The 22756-nt window shown below is 41.8% G+C and overlaps 1 protein-coding gene across 6 annotated transcripts in view; it reads left to right on the plus strand.

Annotated features, from left to right (window-relative positions):
- Window positions 1–22756, plus strand: part of kcnip4a (potassium voltage-gated channel interacting protein 4a) — a 49579-nt gene that overhangs the window by 25605 nt on the left and 1218 nt on the right. For 5 of the 6 annotated variants that reach the window (XM_086015759.1, XM_086015734.1, XM_086015742.1 and 2 more), the window contains 4 exons: window positions 17338–17462; window positions 20694–20763; window positions 20886–21064; window positions 21146–21250. In XM_086015759.1, coding sequence (XP_085871885.1) covers window positions 17338–17462; window positions 20694–20763; window positions 20886–21064; window positions 21146–21250 — 479 coding nt within the window. Of the gene's footprint in view, window positions 1–16210; window positions 16311–17337; window positions 17463–20693; window positions 20764–20885; window positions 21065–21145; window positions 21251–22756 lie in introns of all 6 variants that reach the window. The other variant, XM_086015724.1, reaches the window with a different exon arrangement.

Genomic DNA, 22756 nt, shown 5'->3' on the forward strand with positions numbered 1-22756 from the left:
AGGAACTTTGTGCTGCGCGCCGATTCTGTGGCGCTGCTCCTTGGTGTCTGTACTGCATCGACGTTGGTCTATTTCAGGTTCTATTTTATAGCCGGCCCACCTTACCAAACTTTTGCAATCCTCACACCCGAAATCTTCAAAACTCTGCTTGTGCTGACCCATTTGCGTGTGCATCCCGGTGCCTCAATATTCTAACTCGGTGAGTTTGCGCTGGCCTCGATTGTCACACGCGTGCATCTTGTTCACCAGTACCAGATGGGACGCGACAATGACAGTCCGCCGGCCGGCCCGTCGCTTCTTTCGGGCCCGATTGATGACGAGGGCTGCAAATGTTTCCGATTTGTTCCCAGATGGTCAATGCTGGTTTGTGGTTGTTGGCTATTAGGAGCTCCACTAACAAGCGGGACGCAGCGGGGAACGTTGACGGCCACACTCGCCGTTCATCACGCAGCTAATGCTGATGTTTCCCGCAACAATGGAAAAAAGATACTTGCTTGTTAACGTTCCTGTCATGCAACTCTCCGTTTGACCCATTTCACAATTTGAAAAAAAAGGAAAGTCTAATCCGAGAGGGGGCGGAACGGTGATGGACTGGTTAGCACGTCCGCCTCACATTCCAAAAACATGCATGGTAGGTTGATTGGACACTCTAAATTGCCCCTAGGTGTGATTGTGAGTGCAGATGTTTGTCTCTGTGTGCCCAATGATTGGCTGGCAACCAATTCAGGGTGTCCCCCGCCTACTGCCCGAAGACAGCTGGGATAGGCTCCGGCACGCTCCGCGACCCTTTGTGAGGATAAGCGGTATAGATAATGGATGGATGGATAATCTGAGAGGAAATGCACAAAATATTGATTGAAATGCTTACATTCAGTAATTTACATAATTACTGAATGTTAATGACTTTCTTTTGGAGGTCATTAAAAATTCCCTGGAGCATTATTGCTGTTTTTGAGGAACCGAGGTTAAAATGTCCTATTGAAGTGTTTTTTTTTTTTTTTCATTTTCCTTTTTTTTTTTTGTCAGTAGTTCTTTCCAGCTATGGTTTGCAGTTTCTATCTGTGTCCACTCGGTGGAGGCAACATCACAGAAGAAAGTACAGCACTGCTTGCATTTGCCTTCTAATAAATAGGATTACAATGCGATTAATTAGTTCTCATGACTTACAAGATTGCATGAGATGAGATATGTTGTGCCCCATTTATGCACAAATTGGCAGTGGCAGTCATTATGAAATGTAATCCCAAAAATAATCTGTTAAAAAAAACCTTATCTATATTGCCTGTTTTCTTAAAATCCCAAATTAACACTGGTCAACAATTTTGTACTCATTTTTTTTAATCAGAACTTTTTTAGATACGTTTTTTGCACTGATTCTGAATCTGCCCTGTTTTTTTTTCTCTAGCACATCAGGTTCTCATAATAATAGTAGTAATAATCACTAATAATATATGCAATAGCTAATAATGTTGACCAGTGTAATCATTTCATTGATGTAAAGCATGTAAACAGATTTTATTTTCAAAAGCTTGCTCGTGTTTAAAAAATCGTTACTATCAATCAAAAGTCAGTATTCCTAAAGGCAAATTTGTGTGTAGTATGTTCAGATTACGATCTGATGTTCTATTTAGCTGCACTGAAACCTTTTATTAGCATCTAGTGTGGAAATATCCCAAATGGCAATGTGTTCATGTCGGAGCTTGTCGGTGTGCAGGTGTCAACACACATGCACGCACACGCCACTAATTAGCTTTGCCACCAATCACACTGATTGATACGACACACTGTGCTGATTATTTGTGACTCCCATTTGCCAGGCCTTGATTGCGCCCTTGCAAACACCTGTGGCGATCAGAAAGCAACACGGTTGAGTTGGCTTACTCTTTTGCATTTTTTTTTTTCTTTTTTTGCTTAGTGGCATTAGGACATCATTTTCCAGAAAAAGGGCATATTGTACATCATAAAGTAAGCAGGTTTGACATATTTACATTTTTCAGGGAAAGAAAAGTCAGTTGTCAGCAATGATCGTATTTTTTGATTAAAAGGAAAGGACTTGGTTTTTTTTTCTGAAATATGTGTGAATTAAAAAAATATCTTCAAGAAAATTTTCGAACGAAAAACGGTGTGCGTCATATAATTCAGTGGACATTGTGCTGCTCAATCCGGAATGTGTGTTTTAGCCACCAGGGGGCAGTGTAATACATACTGGCATACTGCACGTAGATTTGGTGATGAAACACAAAAGGTGGTCACACCTCAACTGCAGAAATATTTTGGGCTTTTGCTGAGGATAAAGAATATATGCCTCTGTGTATTCTTGTATGCTGTCTGCACGTTTTGGTACCATTTGTGTTCAAATAGAAGTTGTTTAAAAGTTCGTAACTACCGCAATACCGATGTTAGTCTGTCTGTGGTGTTTCCCTATTATGTGTTAGCATTCAATTAGTGGCTAATTGTCTTTGTTTTGTTTGGTTTGTACGTAAAAATCGATGGTGAACATCTTGAAGCCTTTTTCGTCACCAATTGTTCAATATTAGCCGAATTTGTAGTTGTTGTTGAGTTACCAGAATGCTGCCGTAGCTTCCCTCTTAAATGTTTTTGCTCACAAGACAAAAAAAATAGTTCTCCAAAAGTAACTTTTTTTCCTCAAAAATCTAAAATATTCAATCATTTAAATTTGCTGGAAACATACCACATCTTTCTTTTTTAAAAGCTATTATCTACATTTGAAAGCTTGGTAAATACACGTGCTGAGCAAACATGGTCGCCCCATGCATGTTCTTCCACCTCCTCCTCCTCCTGGTTGTCGTCGTCGCCCTCGTCTAAGAGCGGCACTCGCTCGTTGAGCGGCGTTTTGATGGTCCGTCGGCATGAACTTGGAGGGTCTGGAGATGATGGCCGTGCTGGCTGTGGCGGTCCTCGTCGTGAAGGTTCTGGAGCAGTTTGGCTTGTTGGACGTCGGCTACGCCGGTAAGACGAGCGGGAAAGGGCCCCGAAAGTTAGCTTCGGTGTACACTTGTCATTTCGGAACAATCCCTTTCAACTTTAATGATTAACCGTCTTGTTATGGTGCATCAAAAAGTAGGTTTTCAGTTGGAAATGTCTGTTTGGCTTAAAGTAATTAGGACATCCAATGAAAGTGGTTCAATTCACAATCTTGTCAAAAAAACGTTTTTTGGGGGTGGGGGTTTAGCCTTTTTTTCCTCAAAATAGCCTCAGCTGTTCCATCTACTTGTTTGCGCGTCGTTTTTTTTATGCCACAATTCCAGCAATAAATACTAATATCCTCCAATTGTCTGAAACTGACTGAATAACATTATTACAAATCGATCGATTTTTCCTGCTGGTGTTGATGAGCTCTGCCAGTCGTATTTCACGCTGGCCGGAACCGACAGCGGCTCCGACCCTCCTGGGTCGCGGCTACCTTTTTTATGTCTCCCCGTCGTCCCCGCCGCCGCCGCCGCCGTCGTCATCCCCGCCGGCCGCTGACCTTTTTGCTCGTCCGTCGTCCCGGTCGCCGGCCCGCTGACGAACGGCGTGGGGCGTAAATCAAACGACAGGCTCTTCAATGTTATCGGCTCGCGCACGCGGGCCGCTCATCTTTTGTAACGCTGTCACTCGTTTATTTTCTTCCTCTTCGAGTCAGCCTACATGAATAGGCCTCGTTGATTGAAAAGTAGGTGGCGCTGTTGGCATGTGTCAGCGAGATTGGTGAGGGTGGAGCCAATTCATCTGGGGCAACATAAAAAAGTAAATGAATAAAGATTATCACACTACGAGTTATACAGTGGACCGCTGCGTACTTATCCGCTAGCCATTGACTTTAAAAAAAACGATACATAGGCCGATATATATATATATATATATATATATATATATATATATATATATATATATTTTTTTTTTTTTTTTTAAACTAAGACCGCACTAAGGTATGGCCGCATGCGCACACATTGTTTGCATGCTTGCAACACCTGTAACCAGAGTCATTGTTTATCATACCATCCACACTCAGGGTTTTATAAAATTAAACGCACAAATACAGAACATTGCCTCACACACTCATAATGGAAGCAGGAACGAGTCGAAGTAGAAAGCAGATTTTTACTGAATTTTATTTGTAGGATACAGTAATGCCATTGCTTTGCTCTCGTGTACTATCTCATAGATGTCTTCTATCTCATGCAATGATTTGCTAGCTAACAGCTAATTAATGTTCAATTGACAGACGGCTGACGGCATTTTGCATAGTGTGTTCGTTCATTCCAATATCTTAAAAAAACACAATGACACAAAAATTAGTCACAATGGGATTCGGTGCTTTTTACTTTGGTTAGTTCCTGCTTGTCTTAAGAGTATGTGCATTTTATTTCATGAAATCATGACTGTGGCAGAAAAGTCACAGGTATGAAAATATTACCCTAGATGTTGGGCTGGCCAGAGAGTGACGAGTGGTGGCCATGGCCACCCTTGATCACCTTGTAGCTCCACCCCTGTGGCCCAGTCTCTTTCCGTCAAGAATAGCAGGGGTCTACTTTAATATCTTAAGAGAATAGTAAACTGTATTTTTTTTTTTTTTTTTTTAGGGCGGGGGTCTTGGTATTTTGGAGGTATTGGCATGCATATATATATATATATATATATATATATATATATATATATATATATATATATATTCTAGAAAAAAAGATGGATATTTTCTGGAAAATAAGTTGCTTAGTTTGAGGGAAAAATTGTATTCTCAAGAAAGTCATTTTGGAGGAAAAAATCACTTTTTTGCAAAATCAGTTCTGTATATATATCAAGAAAAATTATATTTTTTTTGCAAAAAGTGTATTATCAAGAAGAAAAGTGAGATATTGAAAGAAATGTGCTTGACTTTTTTTTTTTCTTTTATATTTCTACAACATAAACAACTTCAATTCCACCACATTTTTTTCCCCTTTTCAATAACACTCTTATAGCACAAAAGAACAGTTAGCTGCAAAATGAAATACTTTGTTTGCTCCTTGTGATTCCACACCTTCGCCCTTCCACCTCGTCACCAAAGGCGACGGACGGCTTTCAATCGGCGGCACACTAAGTCGCTGCAGGTGTCCCCTCTAATTGTGTCCCCCTCCTTGTCATCCGTAGATGACGTGCCAAGCAGCTTTGATTGATGAGGGAGCGAGCAGCGCCGTTCACGGTTCACTTGAAGCGAGTTAATGAAAATTCCGAGAAGAATCGCGGACGTTGGATGCTGATGAACGGACTAAAGACAGAGTTGCATTTTACTCTCTTTTGGCGCTCTTGGTTGGCATGGCTATTGTAATGTAGCATGTTGTCTTGTGGCCAGCAAAACAATTTGAAGTGGATTGAGGAACTTCATTTAGACAAAAGTAGTCCTTTGTTGCTATCTTGTGCCAACTATAGGCAATCCCCAAATATTTTAGGGGTCATCTGTTATCTGTGCATTTTCAACATTCAAGGGTTTCTCGCCCTTGCAAATATCGGGCACCCTCAGTATTTTATTATTTCTAAAAAAAAAAAAAACATATGCATTCTCAAATGAAGGATATTTTTTTTCCCCAACAATAAAAATCTATACAATATTTTTTTAAATTATTTTCAAGGTAGGGAAAAAAACGCATGCATACAGGTAAAAATTATATTGTAATAACTTAAGACACACAAACTTACTTACATATGTATTAGATCAAAAATAATACCGTAGTATGGTGCTTGTCAATTATTTTCTGTTGCAGCCCCTCAGGAAGGATAAAATATTTTGCACCCCGTCAACTCTGAGCTGCATCTATAAATGCTAACGTTTATAAAATTGTAATACATACACATCTGCATAACATTGTATCCTTATTAACATGAAAGATTTTTATAAAAAAAAGAAATATAAATCTGCTGAATAACTTAAACATTGTTGATACTCGCTGCGCAAACTCTGACAATGAGTGCCACTGCCCCCTACTGTAGTGGATGTGCAATTACACTTTATTCTAGTACAGCAAAAAATGTTTGCTAGGGTCAAACTAACCAACGCTGCTCATCAAATCGATCAATCGGTTAAATGAGGTGCATCGATTTTAAATCGATTTTCGATTAATCGTTACATCTCTATCGGCTGCTGTAGTATAACTATTTTCAAATATAGTGACTAGTATGCAATGTTTCTTCTAGAAACACACAACTTTACTAAAATAAAAGCACTTTTTCATGTAAAATATCCAACTTCTTTAACCCAAATATATGATCTTTTAATAGATACCATTCTTTTCTGGAACATTTTTTTTAATCCAGAAAACTAAAATTCTTCCTCAAATACACAATTTTAGAAGATGTTTTTTTTAATCCTGGAATCCCCATCTTTCAAAAATTTTACAGACAACTAATCTGTCAGTGTACAAGTAATTATTCTTTCCTCTCTGTGAAAGTAGCAACAATTTTTTGAAAGGGCCAGTAGGTGGCGGTATGCTCTGTTATTTGCTGCTGAACCCCCCCCAGCACTGCAAATATGTTTTAGGGACAAGTTCCCACATGATAGGTGAACGCTAATGTAGTGTTCCAAAGGAGTGTATCACATTCTCTTAGCGTCACTCCTCCAAGTTCTCACCCCCTCCCTCCCTTCCTCGCACAACCTCCCCTCATCCTCCTCCCTCGCCATCCTCCTCTTGGTCTGCGCTTCTCAAGTGCAAGAGTGGAGTTTGCTCCCTCCGCTTTCCCGTCATCATCTGGATCGAGTTCACGTCCTGGCCGACACCATGCGATCGCTTTGGTGACCCGACGGCTACGAGCTTTTGCTGGATTTGGGGAGCGGGCAGGCAGGGGACGGGTGCCGGGGGGGGGGGGGGGGGGGGGGGGGGCACCCAGCTTGTGCGCCCGGCCCGGCCCGGCTTAGCGCTGGAGTGGGCACGGGGAAACTGGAGCGTGGGACCGGGCGCCAGCCCTGGTGGCTTTGGAGGCGAGGAGGGGGGCGGCTCCGGCTCGGGGCAGGGCGGCGACGAGTGGACGGAGAGAGGCTCGGTGCTGGGCGCTATCTGGGAGACGGAGGGGCTGCAGACGGTGGGCATCGTGGTGCTGGTGTTCGCCTCCATCAAGCTGCTGCACATCTTGGGGATCATCAACTTCTCCGAGGGTAAGACCCCAAGAAAGAAGTGTTAAAACATAATCCAAAATAAATGTAATGACTCTTCGTTTTGATTGGGGTCTTTAGTGTCGCAAACAAGCCCTTATGAGCTAAATTAAAGGACATAACATTGAATTGAAGGTATTTTATTCGCATAAAAGATATTTTTCAAACTGTTTTCCACTATTTTTCCAATCAAGCTGATAATGTTCATGGATTCAACAAAAAAAAAAAAAATGAAGACAACAGTCCATGTCCTGTCTAAGACCCTTTAGTAAAAACGACTAGCCTTGTTTCCGTTTGAAATGATTATCAAGAACTCTGTCTTAAAGAAGAAAAAAAACTGCTTAGTATCCCGTTTTAAAGAACTGTCTACTACACTGTTGAAAAAAAACGGTCTAGTACCTGTCTTAAAGAAATGTCTCGTGTCTTGTTGGCGTGGAATTGTCTCGCGCTGCTGAGAACAAATTGTCAAGTACCGTCATTGAATTGTTTAGTAGAACTGTCTAGTGCCTGTCATTTGTGTTCATGTTCTGATTTCATTTGTATGTGGACTTTAATTGTAGCATCATGAGGGAAAAGTGTATTTTCTGGTTGATTTCTTGTCATTTTCTATATATGACGGATCATTAGGCATTGTGAGCCAATGTCATCCAATTCCTTCATTCAACTCATCGACCGTCACTGGTTTTGCGGCGTAAACCTCGTCTTTGAGACCCCATTAAAATATAATCCGCCGGCGTGAGGTCATGGCGAAATGCTTATCGATTTAACTCCACCGTCTTCCAAATGATCTATGCACTTCTGTGACAATTTGGTGCTTCCAGTTGCACTTTGACAAATGTTATTTCTTAGAGAGGTAATGTTTCCACCTAAAAAAAAAAAAAAAAAAAAATATTTTAGCATTGTGGACGTCCAGGGTGATTTATTTAGCGACAGTAGTTATTTTGGGGACACCCCGTAGAGGCAAATGATTAAAATCTGCCGAAGGAACCGGTCTGCGGTGGGGAGACTTGAACGCCGTCTCATATGCATCTGAAGGAAAAGCCGCCTAATTAGCGTGGCCGCTGTAAAACTCACTCAGTGCGTCAGGCCCAAGCGAAGGCTTTAATCCCGACCGCGGTCGTCTCATTAAATCAACCTGGACCGCCGACACATCTAGCACACTCCCAATTAGCATGGCCATTCACAAATGTATGTATTTGCCTCATTCTAAATTGGGACGCGAGCATACTTGTCGTAGGTTGAGTGCAAGTTTTGCCTCCCGAACGGAAATCGATGAGGCCAGACGACCTCCGTGCGTCGTTATCAGCACGTCGGGTGTCTAGAGGGATAATCGCTGTGGGAAAATCAGGTGTCTGATGAGCTTGTCAGACCCAAGCAGAAAGTTCAGAGCTGCGGGGAAAAAAAAAAAAAAAAAAAAATCATTTTACAATTATGGAACTTGCGAGATGGTCAATAACGGTAGACAAATGTTTATTTTGGCTGTAAAATCAAATCAGAGAGGACTAATCCTCGCCGACGTCTGACAAGGTATATGAATCCCCTGCGGTGTCAAATATCCACTTCATGATTGCGACTTTTATCACATTTTTAGTCGTACTAGGACTGTTTTGTACTTGTTGTTGAACTGTCTCCTGCCCTTTCAGAGAATCGTCTACTATTCTACCGATTCTAATGTCTACTCATATTATGCAAATGAGGCAGTCTGGTATAGGCCGAGTAGAAATGTCTAATATCCGTTGTGGAACTGTCGATTACGGTACCTGCTGTTGTTTGTGTTAATGTTTTCATCTGGCTATATTTATTGTAATATCAAATGTATTATTTGGATTCATTTTGTTTCATTTCTTGGCATTATTAGATTGTTCTAAGTTTTGGGGTGTGCCCAGGATTTTTATTTCTTTATATTTTAGCCGTTTTGTAATTACCACCCATGTAGGGGTCGGACTCCAAGGTTAACCACTCCACAACCACAATAACCACAATAATTTTTTATGTTTTTTTTTTTTTTTTTTTTTTCTTGATTGCGTTTATCCTCTTGGGTTTGATTTGGGAGGCGTCAAGTAGTAGTTCCCTGAGATTGCACACTTGGTTGAACATGCGTCCGTGTCTACAGCTGCGCCCCAAAAAAAGGCCACCTGAGCAATTCCATCTGGACGCCGTTAGACATCAATGTTTATGAAGCCGCCGCTAGCAAAATATCACATGCTTGTCGTCTTTTTGTGCGGGGTGCAGAAGTGCTCCGCTTTGTGCTGACTCAGCCACTTGAGCTCCATCCATCATTTGGTTGCTTCGCTTAATTGGCTTTTTTTTTTTTTTTTTTAAACAATGATTTATCTGGTCCAGAAATCAATTCAAAGGACAAGTGTATGGCGCAATTAGCCCTCTGGCTATTTTCCTCAACGCCTTTTTAGCATGTGGAAGTGATTGACGTGGCCTTTTTCTGGCGTCCCTTGGGGGCGTTTACACTCAAGTAAGTCTGCGGCAGATTGAAAGTAAGAGGCAATCACTTTGGATGAAAACATCACTGGTAATACAATGCGATTTAGATGATAGCGCTGCTGATGTGGAACAAGAGAAGACAGATAGGAAGAGGGGATGATTGGCACCGTTCTGATCTTACCGTCTAGACAAACGTATTAGGACACCTGGCTTTATACGTGCAAAATAGGGCAGGCGTTTTTGCTGCTGGGCCATAAAATCTTAATATTGGAGTTCACTGTATTAAAATGAGCCTTGTGCATGTTGGCATTTCTCTTGGGTCTTATAATGGAACCAAACACGTCGGCCTATTCATATTCTTGCAGGGTTTTGTGTGTAAGCCAGCAACACTTAGATCGTGAAAGTAAATAAACGTTTAAGGAACCCACTGTAGAAATAAGGAGGTGACAGATTGGCAGGGGCATTTGTAGATGGCGGCAAAATACTCGTGTAAAAAAAAAAAAAAAAAAAAAAGTGGTGTCATTTTTAATGTTCTAATTTGTAATATAAGTATTTTTTTTAACTAATTATACTAATCTTTCAATGTAATAAACCATTTTTCATGAGTTTAAAAAATGGACAGACACATTTGAACCAATTTAAGCAACAAATAATACAGACGTCCTGCTAACGAAATGCTCGTTGGGCCCTGCGATATATATTCATACAGTCAAGGTGACAAATCTGTCAATGTAAAGCCATATACAGTATTAACTGCCGCATGTCTTTGCAAAATGTTGCGTACATTTTCCCGTCAGTCGTAAAACGCCGCAGGCCCTTTTATTAAATAACAACGATGACTTATGGCTCATGCCGACTTGCTCGCATTGGGGCTTGTTTGTGTATCCACCTCCGGAATCCTCTGTGTGCGTTATCTGATTGGATGGGCGTGCGGTGGTGGTGCGGGGAGGGGTGTGAGTCTTTTTTTTTTTTTCATTACACAGCGGGGACTTTGTTTGGATTTCTTTTGCTTTATTGACTGAGCTTGTGTGGATGCTAATCAGCATGTGTCCTCCTCGTGCTGCAGCAGCACTCGGCTTCATCCAGATATTCACATTTGATATACAGAATACCTCTTTGTCTTGTACCTGTCGGACAACTTTCTAATATACCGTAGTACTGTCTAGTACAGGAAAGGGGCCCTCAAGAAACGGAATTGGGGCCCCCATGTATAGCACCTGCCAAAGAAATTACTTATAGAACTGTCTTAGAACTGTCTGGTGCCCTGTCGTAAAACTGTCTAGTGCTCCTTTATAGACCATTCTAGTACTTTGTCATTCAAATTGTCTCACGCCAAGTGTAGTACTGTCTAGCACACTGTTGTTGAACAGTTTAGTTCCCAGTGATTGAAAGTGTCTAGTAACCTGTCATAAGTGACGCGAAAATGAAGCTTCAATTTTGCTTCATGAACCAAAACTGTCTAGTGCTCCTTTATAGACCACTCTAGTACTTTGTCATTCAAATTGTCTCACGCCAAGTGTAGTACTGTCTAGCACACTGTTGTTGAACAGTTTAGTGCCCAGTGATAGAAAGTGTCTAGTAACCTGTCATAAGTGACGGGAAAATGAAGCTTCAATTTTGCTTCATGAACCAGTTGTTGTATTTTTTTGACTCCTCTACATGGCACTTTATGTTCAAAATTGTGCTGAAAGAACACAGACTTGCCATTTCTTAAATACCTTTATTTAAACCATCAGTGCCATAATGATGAGTCAAAAATATGTTCATGAAGCATATTTGATGCTTCATTTTCCAATCACTATCTGTCAATCAAACTGTCTAGTACCAACAATAGACTTCTGTAGTACCAGGCCAGTCTCACACCTTTCGTAGAACTGTTCATTATCTAGTGCCCTGCTGTAAAACTGACCAGTACCTTTTCGTAGACCCGTCTATTACCTTGTCATTCAAACTGTCACGCATCAGTAGTTGAGCTTTCGTACTCTGTCATAGAGCTGCCTGGTACTCACCACAATACTCTATCACAACTGTTGTAAAACAGTCGACTACTCTGTTGTAGAAGACTCTATTGCCCTGACTTAATACTGTCTAGTCCCCGATGTAAGAATACTGTATATTGAATGTCCTTCAAACTGTCTAGTAAACATATAATTGTAGTCATATAATTGTCAATTACCACTCATAGACATGTCTAGTTCAAGATGTAGTACAATCTGGTTGTGTCGTAGAACAGTCTACTCTTTTGTAACAGTGCTGGAGCTTTTCTGACAATAACATTTCAGCAAGGTTTCTCGTTGTACACCTGTTGAGAGCCGGTGGCAGCATATTGATATACGCGTTCCTTCTATGGAGATGAGCTGACTGATACATGGGCTTCTATATTTGGAGAGCGCGCCTGGCTGCGTGGCCGGTGTTGAGATAAGATCAGGTGTCGGGTTGCGCTCAGGTGCTGACGTTTTGTCGCTGGATTTGCTTGGTGCATTTCAACTGTGATTTGAGGGGCATGGAATTGAATCAAATAAACTCTGTCGACACCTCGCGCAGTGATCGCCATGTGCCTTATTCCAGACTGTCACTGGAATTCTGACTTTCTTCCTGGTTATAATTATTAAACAATACGAGTTTGTAGTAAGCTGTTGGGTGTGGCTAACTCTACCATACTGTCCTACTTTTTTTAGCTAAATAGGCTGGAACAAAATATTTACACCCTGTACTTGTTTTTACTGGCTAAACTGTCCTGTTCAATATGATTTGTTGCATTTTTAGAGTCCAACTAAATGTCACGGCTTTACAGATGCCACATGTGCTCTGCTGCATGTTCTGGTGATGACCCCCTACAAGGTTTACCAAAGTTAGAAATTATCCGTGCTGGTCATCGTGTGTGTTTCTAGGTCACGCAGACTCATCAAATATAAATAAGCATCTCCTTTTCAGGTTCAGGGAGCTTGTTGGTTTAGGGTCAGCGAGGTTTGATCTTTACTTCCAGATAAATGACAAACCCGGAGGCTGTTGGCCTTAAATTTGATCCTTTCCAGCTCCCACTTCCCCCTACTCACTTGTTTCGTAATTGATAAAACTGGCGCAAAAAAAACAAAAAAAACCATGAAAAACATTGCGCTGTCGTCGCTGTGGCCGTGCTGCGTCCTATGGTAATTCCATTTTGCTGAGCTTTTTGTCTCGTGCTTATAAACCCTGGTGCGGTGTTCAATCTTAATAATGCCTTTCTGTGTTGCTGCAAGGGGGCGGGGCAATGATGTCAATGATAGCATCTCGCTGAGTACACCTACAAGGTTTCTTTGGAGGGAAAAGAAGGCAAAAGTGCAGCGGGACTGTGTTTGCTTGAACGGATGGGCATTTGACTACTATTTCCACTATCAATTTTTAATGGGAATCTCTCTCTGGATGTTCTGAACTCTTGCATTTTGTCATGGGAGTGGATATACAGTAGTTCAACTTCCCATTCAATCCCCCATTTTTTGTGTGTCTGTGTAGAAATCCACTAAAGCTGCATACTTGATCCTTCAGGTCAACAACACCAGAATGCATCGCAAAGCTGCCACTGAAGACAGAAAGAATCTACATTACTATACAGTCCCTCAACTCGATTTTATTTTATTTTAAAAACATTTTTTAGGGAACCTAGCCTACGTTTTTCGCGTAACTTACCTATTCACTCTTTTTGTGCTCGTTCTGAAACACGCTAAGATGAAAATACGAAATATGATATTTTGAGTTTAGTGCCGATAGTTTGTGGTATATTTGTGGTTTAAACAATGAACCCCCAATCATCATGGGGCATATATTCCAGACCCAACGATAATGAACCGTGAACCAGACCGTATTTTAAAAAAAGTATTTTTGTACACATATTTTTGTTCCCAAACACATTTACATTAAACTTACTAAAATACATTTTGCAAAGTATTCATTAGTGGAAAAATCTGCACCAGATGCACCAATCCGACGTCGGCACGTCAGACTGGAAAATGACGGAAGAACACGCTGCAAATGCCGACGGAGACGCCAACTACTCGGGGCCTTCTGCGCATGCGTGAGAAGTACTACCCCCGTCCATGCCATCGGAGTTAGTATATTTACCAAACATTTACGAACAGTTTTATATAAAAATAAATCCTACCTGATATAACCAGCTGCATCTCAATAGCTTCCCATAGTTTGCCCTTCATCACTTGATCGGCGTAGCCTTTGACGGTAATGTCGAATAACGGCTGTCTTTTTTTTTTTTTTTTTTTTTTTTTGCGCTCTTATGTCCAGCCAGCTATTTTGTCCATAGAGAAGATGTGAAAAACGAGCCAAGTTGATTCAGTTCATGAATAGCTTCAATTTTCACCGTTTGCCCACATTCGCCACTTCCCGTTCTTGTCCAGTGCACTGATCCGCTAGCTAACAGCCAATCACAATGATCATTTGTCCCGACAGCCCGACCCGATTCTACATGTTGAATCGGCCGACAACGGCTCCGACATGACCAAGTTGCGTGCTACACCAAGCAGATGGCGCGTACCGATTTTCCGTACTTTACATTTTTCTTTCATTACAACGGATAACAAACCTAAATTTCACAGACGAGCTGGACCACGCATACTCAATGAAAAACATACTTGACAAATATATTTATCAGTGGCAGTCAGCATTTAGATTGCAGTTGTCGAATTTAAACGCAGGTTCTGCGCAACCCTATAGGCTATTTGAACTCAGCTGTATAATGTGAAATCCCGTAAACACTTAAAAATTGCGACGTGGGCTTCACTGGAGTCTATTTGTCTGGCACCCACAAATAATTTGTCTTGCGGGCCAGCACTTTGTCCTTGAGCTCCTCACCAGAACGGCTGGCTCCCCGTGGTGCGAATCAAGCTTCCAAATTCACGTCTGCCTGCTATGAAAGCCAGCGAAAGCCGCACAAGGAGGTGAAAACGAGCGTTGTCAGCCAGGTGACATCGATTAATCAAAGTGGCCCAAAGACATCAACAGAATGTCTCCCTCATCGCTGAGAAATGCGTCGAGCGCAGTAATGGTTGCCATCTGCACTCGGCAACGATGCGCCACAGTACGAATGCCGACTTTTTTTTTTTTTTTTTCCCCCTTCCCCATTAGCGCTCGCCGCCAACTTGGGGTAAATGCGTTTGGCAGTACAGTTTTCGGATGGTAGCTGTTGTGAGTCTGTCCAAGGAATAACAATAAAAAGTTGATTGGGAAGTGTTTTTTTACAACCAGATTGATGCTTTTGTCCTTTTTATGAGGCCATTTTATTTGCTTGTTTAAAGATGTACTTGAAAACACCACACTTTTTATTGGCAGGCTTACACAAGCCTCACGCACCTTTAACAATTAACGACGGTGGATATAAAAAGTTGACACACCCTTGCTTGGACGCAATTTTTTTTTGTGAAATTAAGAAATGAGGCCAAGATGAATCATTTTAAAACTTTTACGACCGTTAACATGACATGTGCAACTTAATGGATTTGGGAAAAATCTTTTTATATAAACAACTACAATAATGTGGTTGCACATTCTCTCATAAATGATGTCACTGTGATCTTCACATTTAAACAAGTTAAATGGTGCTGCCACAATTTCAAGTGTCTCTGAGTAACCCCAAATAAAGTTCTGCCAGTGGACCTTTTACAACCACTGTAGATAATGTGTGTCACTGTGCAGCAAAAATCCCAGTCCGCCACGTACCTTGCTTTTGAAGATCAAAGGTGACATTAAGTACGCTAAAGGAACAAAATGAAAATCATAAAAGTTCCTTTTTTTGTTAACAGGAGCTCATTTAATGCTATTTGAAAAAAAAAAAAAAAAAACTGTACCAGTAAATCAAAAAAAAAAAAGAAAATGTATGCATTGAAGAAAAAAAAATATATATATATATATATATATTATGTATAAATATGTATTTACATATATATTTCTTCCTTTTAGGAAATAAACAATGCAAACAAATTTTAGTTTAATCAGTTTGAATTCGATCATATTGCATGTCAGCGGTGAGTCACGACATCCGCAAGCCAGAATCTGAGCTGCTCTGTATTTGTTTACACTTCCTGTGCCTTGACATGTTTGTGTTGGGGGGAGGGGGGGATCCCGATAGTAAATAGTAGTGCATTAAAGTGTGTTGAATCGCGCAAGTCTACATACTTATTAAAAAGGGTTGGGATTTAGAAAAAAATATATATATATATTTTTAATTTATTTAGTCGCAAATTTTCTATGGGAATTTACTTTAAAAATCCAATCGACGATTGGCCGGGAAATACACTTGTTGTGTTGTCACCACGCCGACAGGAAGAAAGTCATCCATTGGCGCGCGGCCTAATGAGATATCGCTGTCACGCCTCCACTTGAGAGGAGGTCAGCAGTCTCGAGTTCTGCTGACCCAGTGGCAGACTTTTGAATAAGTCATACCGACCGGTGATGTCACGCTCATGGCACCCCTCAACTTGTTTACAGGTGTCGCTTTACACTAGGATGCTTGCTTGTCTTCATCCAAAATCTGTGGCCCACCATCCTCCGCAGGCGTGTTGTTGCCCTGAAGAAAGATGGGCGCCCCCCCCCCCCCCCCCCCCGTCTCCGTTGCCGCGATAACCCGCATTCCCTGCCCATGTAACTTGTGCTCTCCAGGTTACCCGTCGATTGCCCACAGGCGCGGGGTGAGGGCTCGCCTCATGAGGTGGCTCCCATGCGCCGCCGCCAAGTCGTCGTCGGGCGCTGAACAAAGCAAGTGGCTCTTCTCAGGCTCTTCGTTTCTTTGTCAAAGATGCTTATTGCAACATAAGAGCTATCAGTCATCAGTGATGGCACACGGGCAGCGAAAAGCTCAAGTGACCTGAGTAAACTAACCCTCATATGTGACTTTGACCAAGCAGAGCTCTTGAGCAAACTGGAGAAATGGCTTGAATGAGGTTTTTAGCCCTCTGGTTTGAATGTGTGAAGTTAAAACAACGATGTTACATGAGGTCATTCGCTTGCAAGGGATCAGTTGGAACAGCGGCAGAAATTTACATTTCGACAGGTAAGTTGATTAGAAAATTGACATTGTGGAAAATGGAAATCCAGACACTGTTAACATGAACATTAAGGCACGAGCATGGTAGCAGGCTAGCCAAGACGTTTGGCAAAATTACCCCAGGACACCTTTTTAACTCATTCGCTGACGGACATTTTCAGACCCTCTTTTATCCTATTGTTTGAGAAAAAATGGGGAAAAAATATAAATAAATTCCTGGGATTGAATGGCTGTACTGTGAAAAGACAAATAAATCCGTCAATGGCAGTGAATGAGTTAAATGACCCAAAGTGAAGGTAATGACCAATCCCCAAGTTCCGGCTCATGGGCTCTCAAGGGTCCCTGGACCCCATTTTGAGAATCACTGAACTATTTAATGCTGTCACGTCATGCCCTTTCTTGTTTCTTCAATGTCTAAATGCTCACTATCTCTTGATACTCCTCTGTAAAAGTCAGCTGTACAGATGCCACGTGCGCTCTGCTGGCGATGTGTGTTGTGGAAGTGAAGGTAATCCCAGCTCCATTAGTGGCGCCACCTGTTTCCTGACAGCAACAGAGAGGCAAATCCAGTTAGGGTGTGTGCTTTATTCATTCAAGTGGATGACTCACAGGGCAAATGAATGGGGACACGTCGTCAAAATGCGGAAAGTGCAAATACAGCAGAGGATAGTCTTCAACGACTACGACTTTCACGACTGTAGGCACCCAGATTTGATGCATGACCTCCATCATTCTCCTGCAGACAGCGTTGAAGATGAGCTGGAACTGTCGGCCGTGCGCCACCGCCCCGAAGGTCTGGGACAGCTGGAGGCGCAGACGCGCTTCTCCCGCAAGGAGCTGCAGATCCTCTACCGTGGCTTTAAGAACGTGAGTGACACTCCGCATTGGGGAGGGAGCATCCTTCAGCTAGGGAGGACACATTTTCCAAGTCATATTTTTTAGTCATATTTTTTCATGGGATTTAAAGCAACACTGTGTCATTTGGCAGTTTTTGTTATGGCGGCGCCCATGTGGACAAAAGCGGTAGTGTTTTGACGAAAGTCAACCGCATTTCCCATGAGCGCCAACGCGTAGTGTCGTGAAATCCTGAGCCCTCGCTGGTCTGCGAGTTGGACTGAATCACATTTTCTACACTCTAAAAACCGATCCACTACTTGGATGGTAAGTTGACCCAACTTTCTGTCCCTGAAAAATGGGTAGTTTTGTACAAAACAACACATGAACGTGGGTCAAATTGACCCAATTCGTGGCTCGGTCCATTTTTCACCCAAAATTGTGTTATTTTTAACCCAATTGTTTTTAGAGTGTATTTCCAGTGGCTGTGTGAAAGATGAATAGCGATGTGGTAATTAATCTAATTTTGTTTAAAATACTTTCGGTTTTTGTTTGTTTTGGGGCTTCTACTGGTATCATGATACCAGTAATAGCGCGTAGACGTTCGAATCGACTTCCGCCCCTATAGCGAAAGGAGGAAGCGACGTATGCAGTAAATCAACTCAGGACATTTTTTTTTTGTGTGCCAGGGTTACTCCCTCCCTCCTCAAAGTTGCTTAGTGCCAGTAAAAACGATACAGACCCCCTCAGGGCATGACAAAAGTCCCATTCAACTACTTGTAAGTCAATTTTTCATCAAAAGAGTTGTGAACATTTTTTATTTAGTTCGAATACTTGCCCAGTGTTGCTTTAACGCAAACTTGAACGTGTATTAAATATAGTTGGGGAAAACAAATGTGTTTTTTAGCAAGACAATCAAATGATTCTTTGACTTTATGGATGAACCTCGCCAAAGAAATGCTGTTAATAGTTTTTGCTAGTGCTGCCTATGGAACTGACTCACCACTGATACTGGTATCAAATTCAGTTTCAATTTACTTTAGTTTTATTTACATGGTGCCAAATTACAGCAGAAGTGGCTGGACTTGAAGCACATTCCTCACTTATTGAGAGACCAACTGAAGCCCACGTGTACGTTGTTTTACGCACACAAAAAAAATCTCTCTAGTTAATCCTGTTTTTTAGTCTTTTCAGTTGATGAATACATGAATGATATAATAATATGAAATCAAGGAATTTATACAAATGTGTAGTGGAAGATGTTCTGCAATATTCTTCTCCGGCCAGCATGTTACTTCTTGGGTGAAGAGTTCAACAGAAAGTGTTGTATTAATAAACTCAGCATTCATTTTTTTTTTTTCATCAAAAAACGAATTTAGTTCTTAGAAATACTGTTCACATTTAATTATTATTTTGTGTGCTTATGACAAGACACGGCGTTGTTTGTTTGAATATGATACATTTACCATTAAATGACTCTGAAATATTTCCAAATTTAACTTTCCATGGAAATTTACCAGAAATGTTCCTCCCCTTCGCAACATTATTCACGGCTCATCCTTGGGGAGGACACCAGCCGAATAACGTCAGACTTTTCAGGCCGGGCGGTCTAACACAGGCTGGCATCATGAAGACAAACTGAGCGCTTTGTCCTTGAGCGAAAACAAATAAAGTGCCTCCCAAGTCAAGTAGCAGAATGAGCTCATTTGTCCGGACTGTTGGCTCAGGTGGTCCGACAGGCTCTGAATAAAGCCCCCTAAGGTCTTGACGTGAAAAAAGACATAGGATCACCCTGCGGTGTCGTACCGAATCACACGCAGTCAAGGCCTCGGGTAAGAAGTTGAAGTCCGCTCGTGGCGAGATCCTTTGCTCCCCACTTGATTTCCTTTCACTTGCACTTACTTATTGCTTGATGAGGCCTCAGGAAGGAATTTCACGGCTCGCTGGCTTCGGGCCCCGCTCGTGGGTTTATGTTCATGGATGAGCAAATGTTACGAGCGTATCTAATCAAAGAAATATTTGTTCTGCCGTCGAACTCCAATGCATTTGGCCCCGCAACATCAATATGGAAATTCAGCTTCAGCATATACGGCGTTCCCTCGCTCGTTCAAAGATATCACAGATAATTTGACGGTATACACATAGGAGTCGATAAAGGCAATCACACTAGCCAAGAGTGTTAAAATATTTCTTAGCTGTAGACCTCTTTCCATTGAAAGATGGAGAAGCTGCAGAAAATGATGAAACAGTGTGGTGAAAACAAGTGAACACTAAGTTCAGCGAAAGTGAATTGGGGAAAAAAAATGTAGGAATTAAGGAAAAGCAGTATTTCTTTAGATTGTCTTATTTCCAGGACAAAACTCTACTGTACTTTTTTTTCCTTTTTTAAAAAAATGTTTGGGGTCCTGGAACAGTTTAATGGCATTTCTATGAATTGAATGGGGCAAGTTTATTTTAGTTATGAGCATTGTCACGGAACAAATTCCACTCGTAAATGAAGGTACCATACCACCGTATTTATCCACTGTAATGCCCCCACGTTGGAAAGGCAGTTTATTAAATCCCGGGGGAACAGGGAGCAACTGTTAGCCACAGCTCACGCCCGGATATTAGACTTATATAGACTTGCCGACCTCACACGCCACTTGCATCAGGCCCCGCCTCTTAAAGGCACATACAGTATCCAGCACACAGGCAATACAGCAGTACATGACTCAATATTTTTGTTTGGATACAATGTATTTAACAAGTGTTTTATTATGTTTAAAAGTCAACGCAAACATTTTTTTTTTCTTCAAGAATATGTTCTATGCAAGCCCACTAGTTGAACCAGGGCATTGTGATAAATATTGCGTTTGTGGAATAAGTGGTAATCCACTCGTTTTTAACCATCACTGGGGGCGGCCATTTTGACTTCTGTCGACTGAAAATGACATCTCAACTGCTCACAACGACCAATCACGGCTCAGATTCAGAAAACAGGTCAGCCGTGATTGGTCGTTGTGAGCAGTTGTGATGTCATTTTCAGTCGACAGAAGACAAAATGGCCGCCCCCAGAGAGGGCTAAAAGCGAGTGCATTTTGCTGCTTAACTTATATTCCACAAACGCTAAATTAATCAGAATGCCGTGTTTCAAGTAGTGGGCCTGCTGGGAACATATTCTTGAAAAAATTATGTTTGGGTTGACTTCAGCTTTAAATAAAAAAATAATAATAAATTGTGAGGGGAAAGTACCGTTTTTTTTTATATGGTCTCAACTCGCAGGAATGTCCGAGTGGCGTCGTCAACGAGGAAACCTTCAAAGACATTTACGCCCAGTTCTTCCCACAAGGAGGTTTGTGCTCCCTCATTTTTGTGGTGTCAAAATCCCTTTTTGAGCGAGTAAAGACGAGTCCGACACGGGCCACCGCTGATCCCTCCCTGCCTCCCCCCGGCGTCGCTTTCTTTCACTCGCAGACGCGTCGACGTACGCTCACTTCCTGTTCAACGCCTTTGACACGGATCACAACGGCTCCGTGAGCTTTGAGGATTTTGTGATGGGTCTTTCCATCCTACTGCGGGGTACCATTCAAGACAAACTCAACTGGGCTTTCAATCTCTACGACATCAATAAAGATGGTTACATCACCAAAGAGGTACAGTACAAGCAGGCCTCCTTGAAATGGACTTTTGAGTTGTCCGGATGATAGTTCTTAGCTGACGATGTTGTCCCGCAGGAGATGCTCGACATCATGAAGGCCATCTACGACATGATGGGCAAATGCACCTACCCCGTGCTTAAAGAGGAGACTCCGCGCCAGCATGTAGAAATATTCTTTCAGGTAAGTTCGAGATCTTCTCCTGTTATAGAGTGAAGAGGGGGAAAAAGCATATAGGAGTCTAAAAAGGACTCAGAAGCAATTTGGAATATACAGTCCCCTCTAAAAGTTTTGAAACGGCAAGGTCAATTCCATTGTTTTTGTCGCATACTGAAAACTGGGTTTCAGATCAAAACATGAATATCACATAAAAGTTCAGAAGTCCAGCTTAAATATCCTGGTATTTACATCTAGATGTTTTAAACAACTCAGGACAGAGCTCCTGTTGTTTGAAGCCATCCGTTTTTCAAGTGAGCAAAAGTATTGGAACAGGCATAAAATTAGCTTAAAGTGAATAACATTTTATATGTTGTGGCATCAAGCCGTTGACTTCACCAGACTGTTGCATCCTTAATACCGAAATGCTTTTTCAATCCGTTACTGCAGCCTCTCTCAGTTCTTGTTTCTCGGGGGTTCTCCCTTCAGTCTCATCTTCAGGAGGTAAAGTGGATGCTCTATTGGGTTAAGGTCTGGCGATTGATTTGGCCAGTCTGAGATCATCCACTTTTTCCACTGATTAAGTTCCTTTGTTTTGTTGGCGGGTTTGTTTTGGGTCATTGTCCCGGTGAAGTTTGTCCCGTTTAGTTTGGATGCATTATTCTGTAATTTGTCAGACAAAACGGTTTTGTAGTCTTCCGAATTCGTTCTGCCGTGACCATCATCAAAATAAAGACAAGTGAGTCTGTTCCACAAGTAGCCATGCAGGCCTAAGCTGTGACATTACTACCTCCAAAATGTTTCACGGATGAGCTTGTGTGTTTTGGCTCCGAAGCAGATCCTTTCTTTCTCCGTACTTGGGCCTTTCCGTCACTCGGGTAGAGGTTAATCTTGGTCTCATCAGTTCATAAAACTTTGTTCCAAAACTTTTGTGGCTCCTCAGCACTTCTTTGCGAAATCCAATCTGGTCTTCCAAATCTTTTGCCGATGAGTGCTTGGCACCTTGCGGTATTGGATGTATATTTCTTCTTCCAACAGTGGATTGTGATATCTTCACACCTGCCCTTTGGAGATTGCCAGTGATGTCACTCAATGTTGACGTTGGGTGTTTCTTCACGGCCCTCACAATGTTTCCATCATCAACTGCTGTTGATACCCCTGGCCGACCTGTTCAATGGCCGTTTGCCGATTGTTTGTGCAATAGCTCTGATCGATTTTCCCTCTTCGCAGCTTCAAAATTGCTTTTCTCCCATAGACAGCACTCTGATCTCCATGAGTGCTTACAGCAAATGCCGTTTTCACAGGTGAAACCCGAAGCAAAAAACCAGCACTATCTAATTTTTACGCAATCAATCTAAAAGGCAACACCTGAGAAACTACAAACATCCCTCAGTCGCATGTTCCAATACTTTTGCTCACTTGAAAAGTGGGTGGCTTCCACCAAAAGCTGCTTAGTCCTGAGTTGTTTAACACATCGAGATGTAAATAAAATGAAGTAAAAGGATTGGACTGTAGGTGTTGTGGTCTTATGAA

Source organism: Filicampus tigris, chromosome 2 (assembly GCF_054856515.1).
Source record: "Filicampus tigris isolate MCC_2025a chromosome 2, RoL_Ftig_1.0, whole genome shotgun sequence".
NCBI lineage: Eukaryota > Metazoa > Chordata > Actinopteri > Syngnathiformes > Syngnathidae > Filicampus > Filicampus tigris.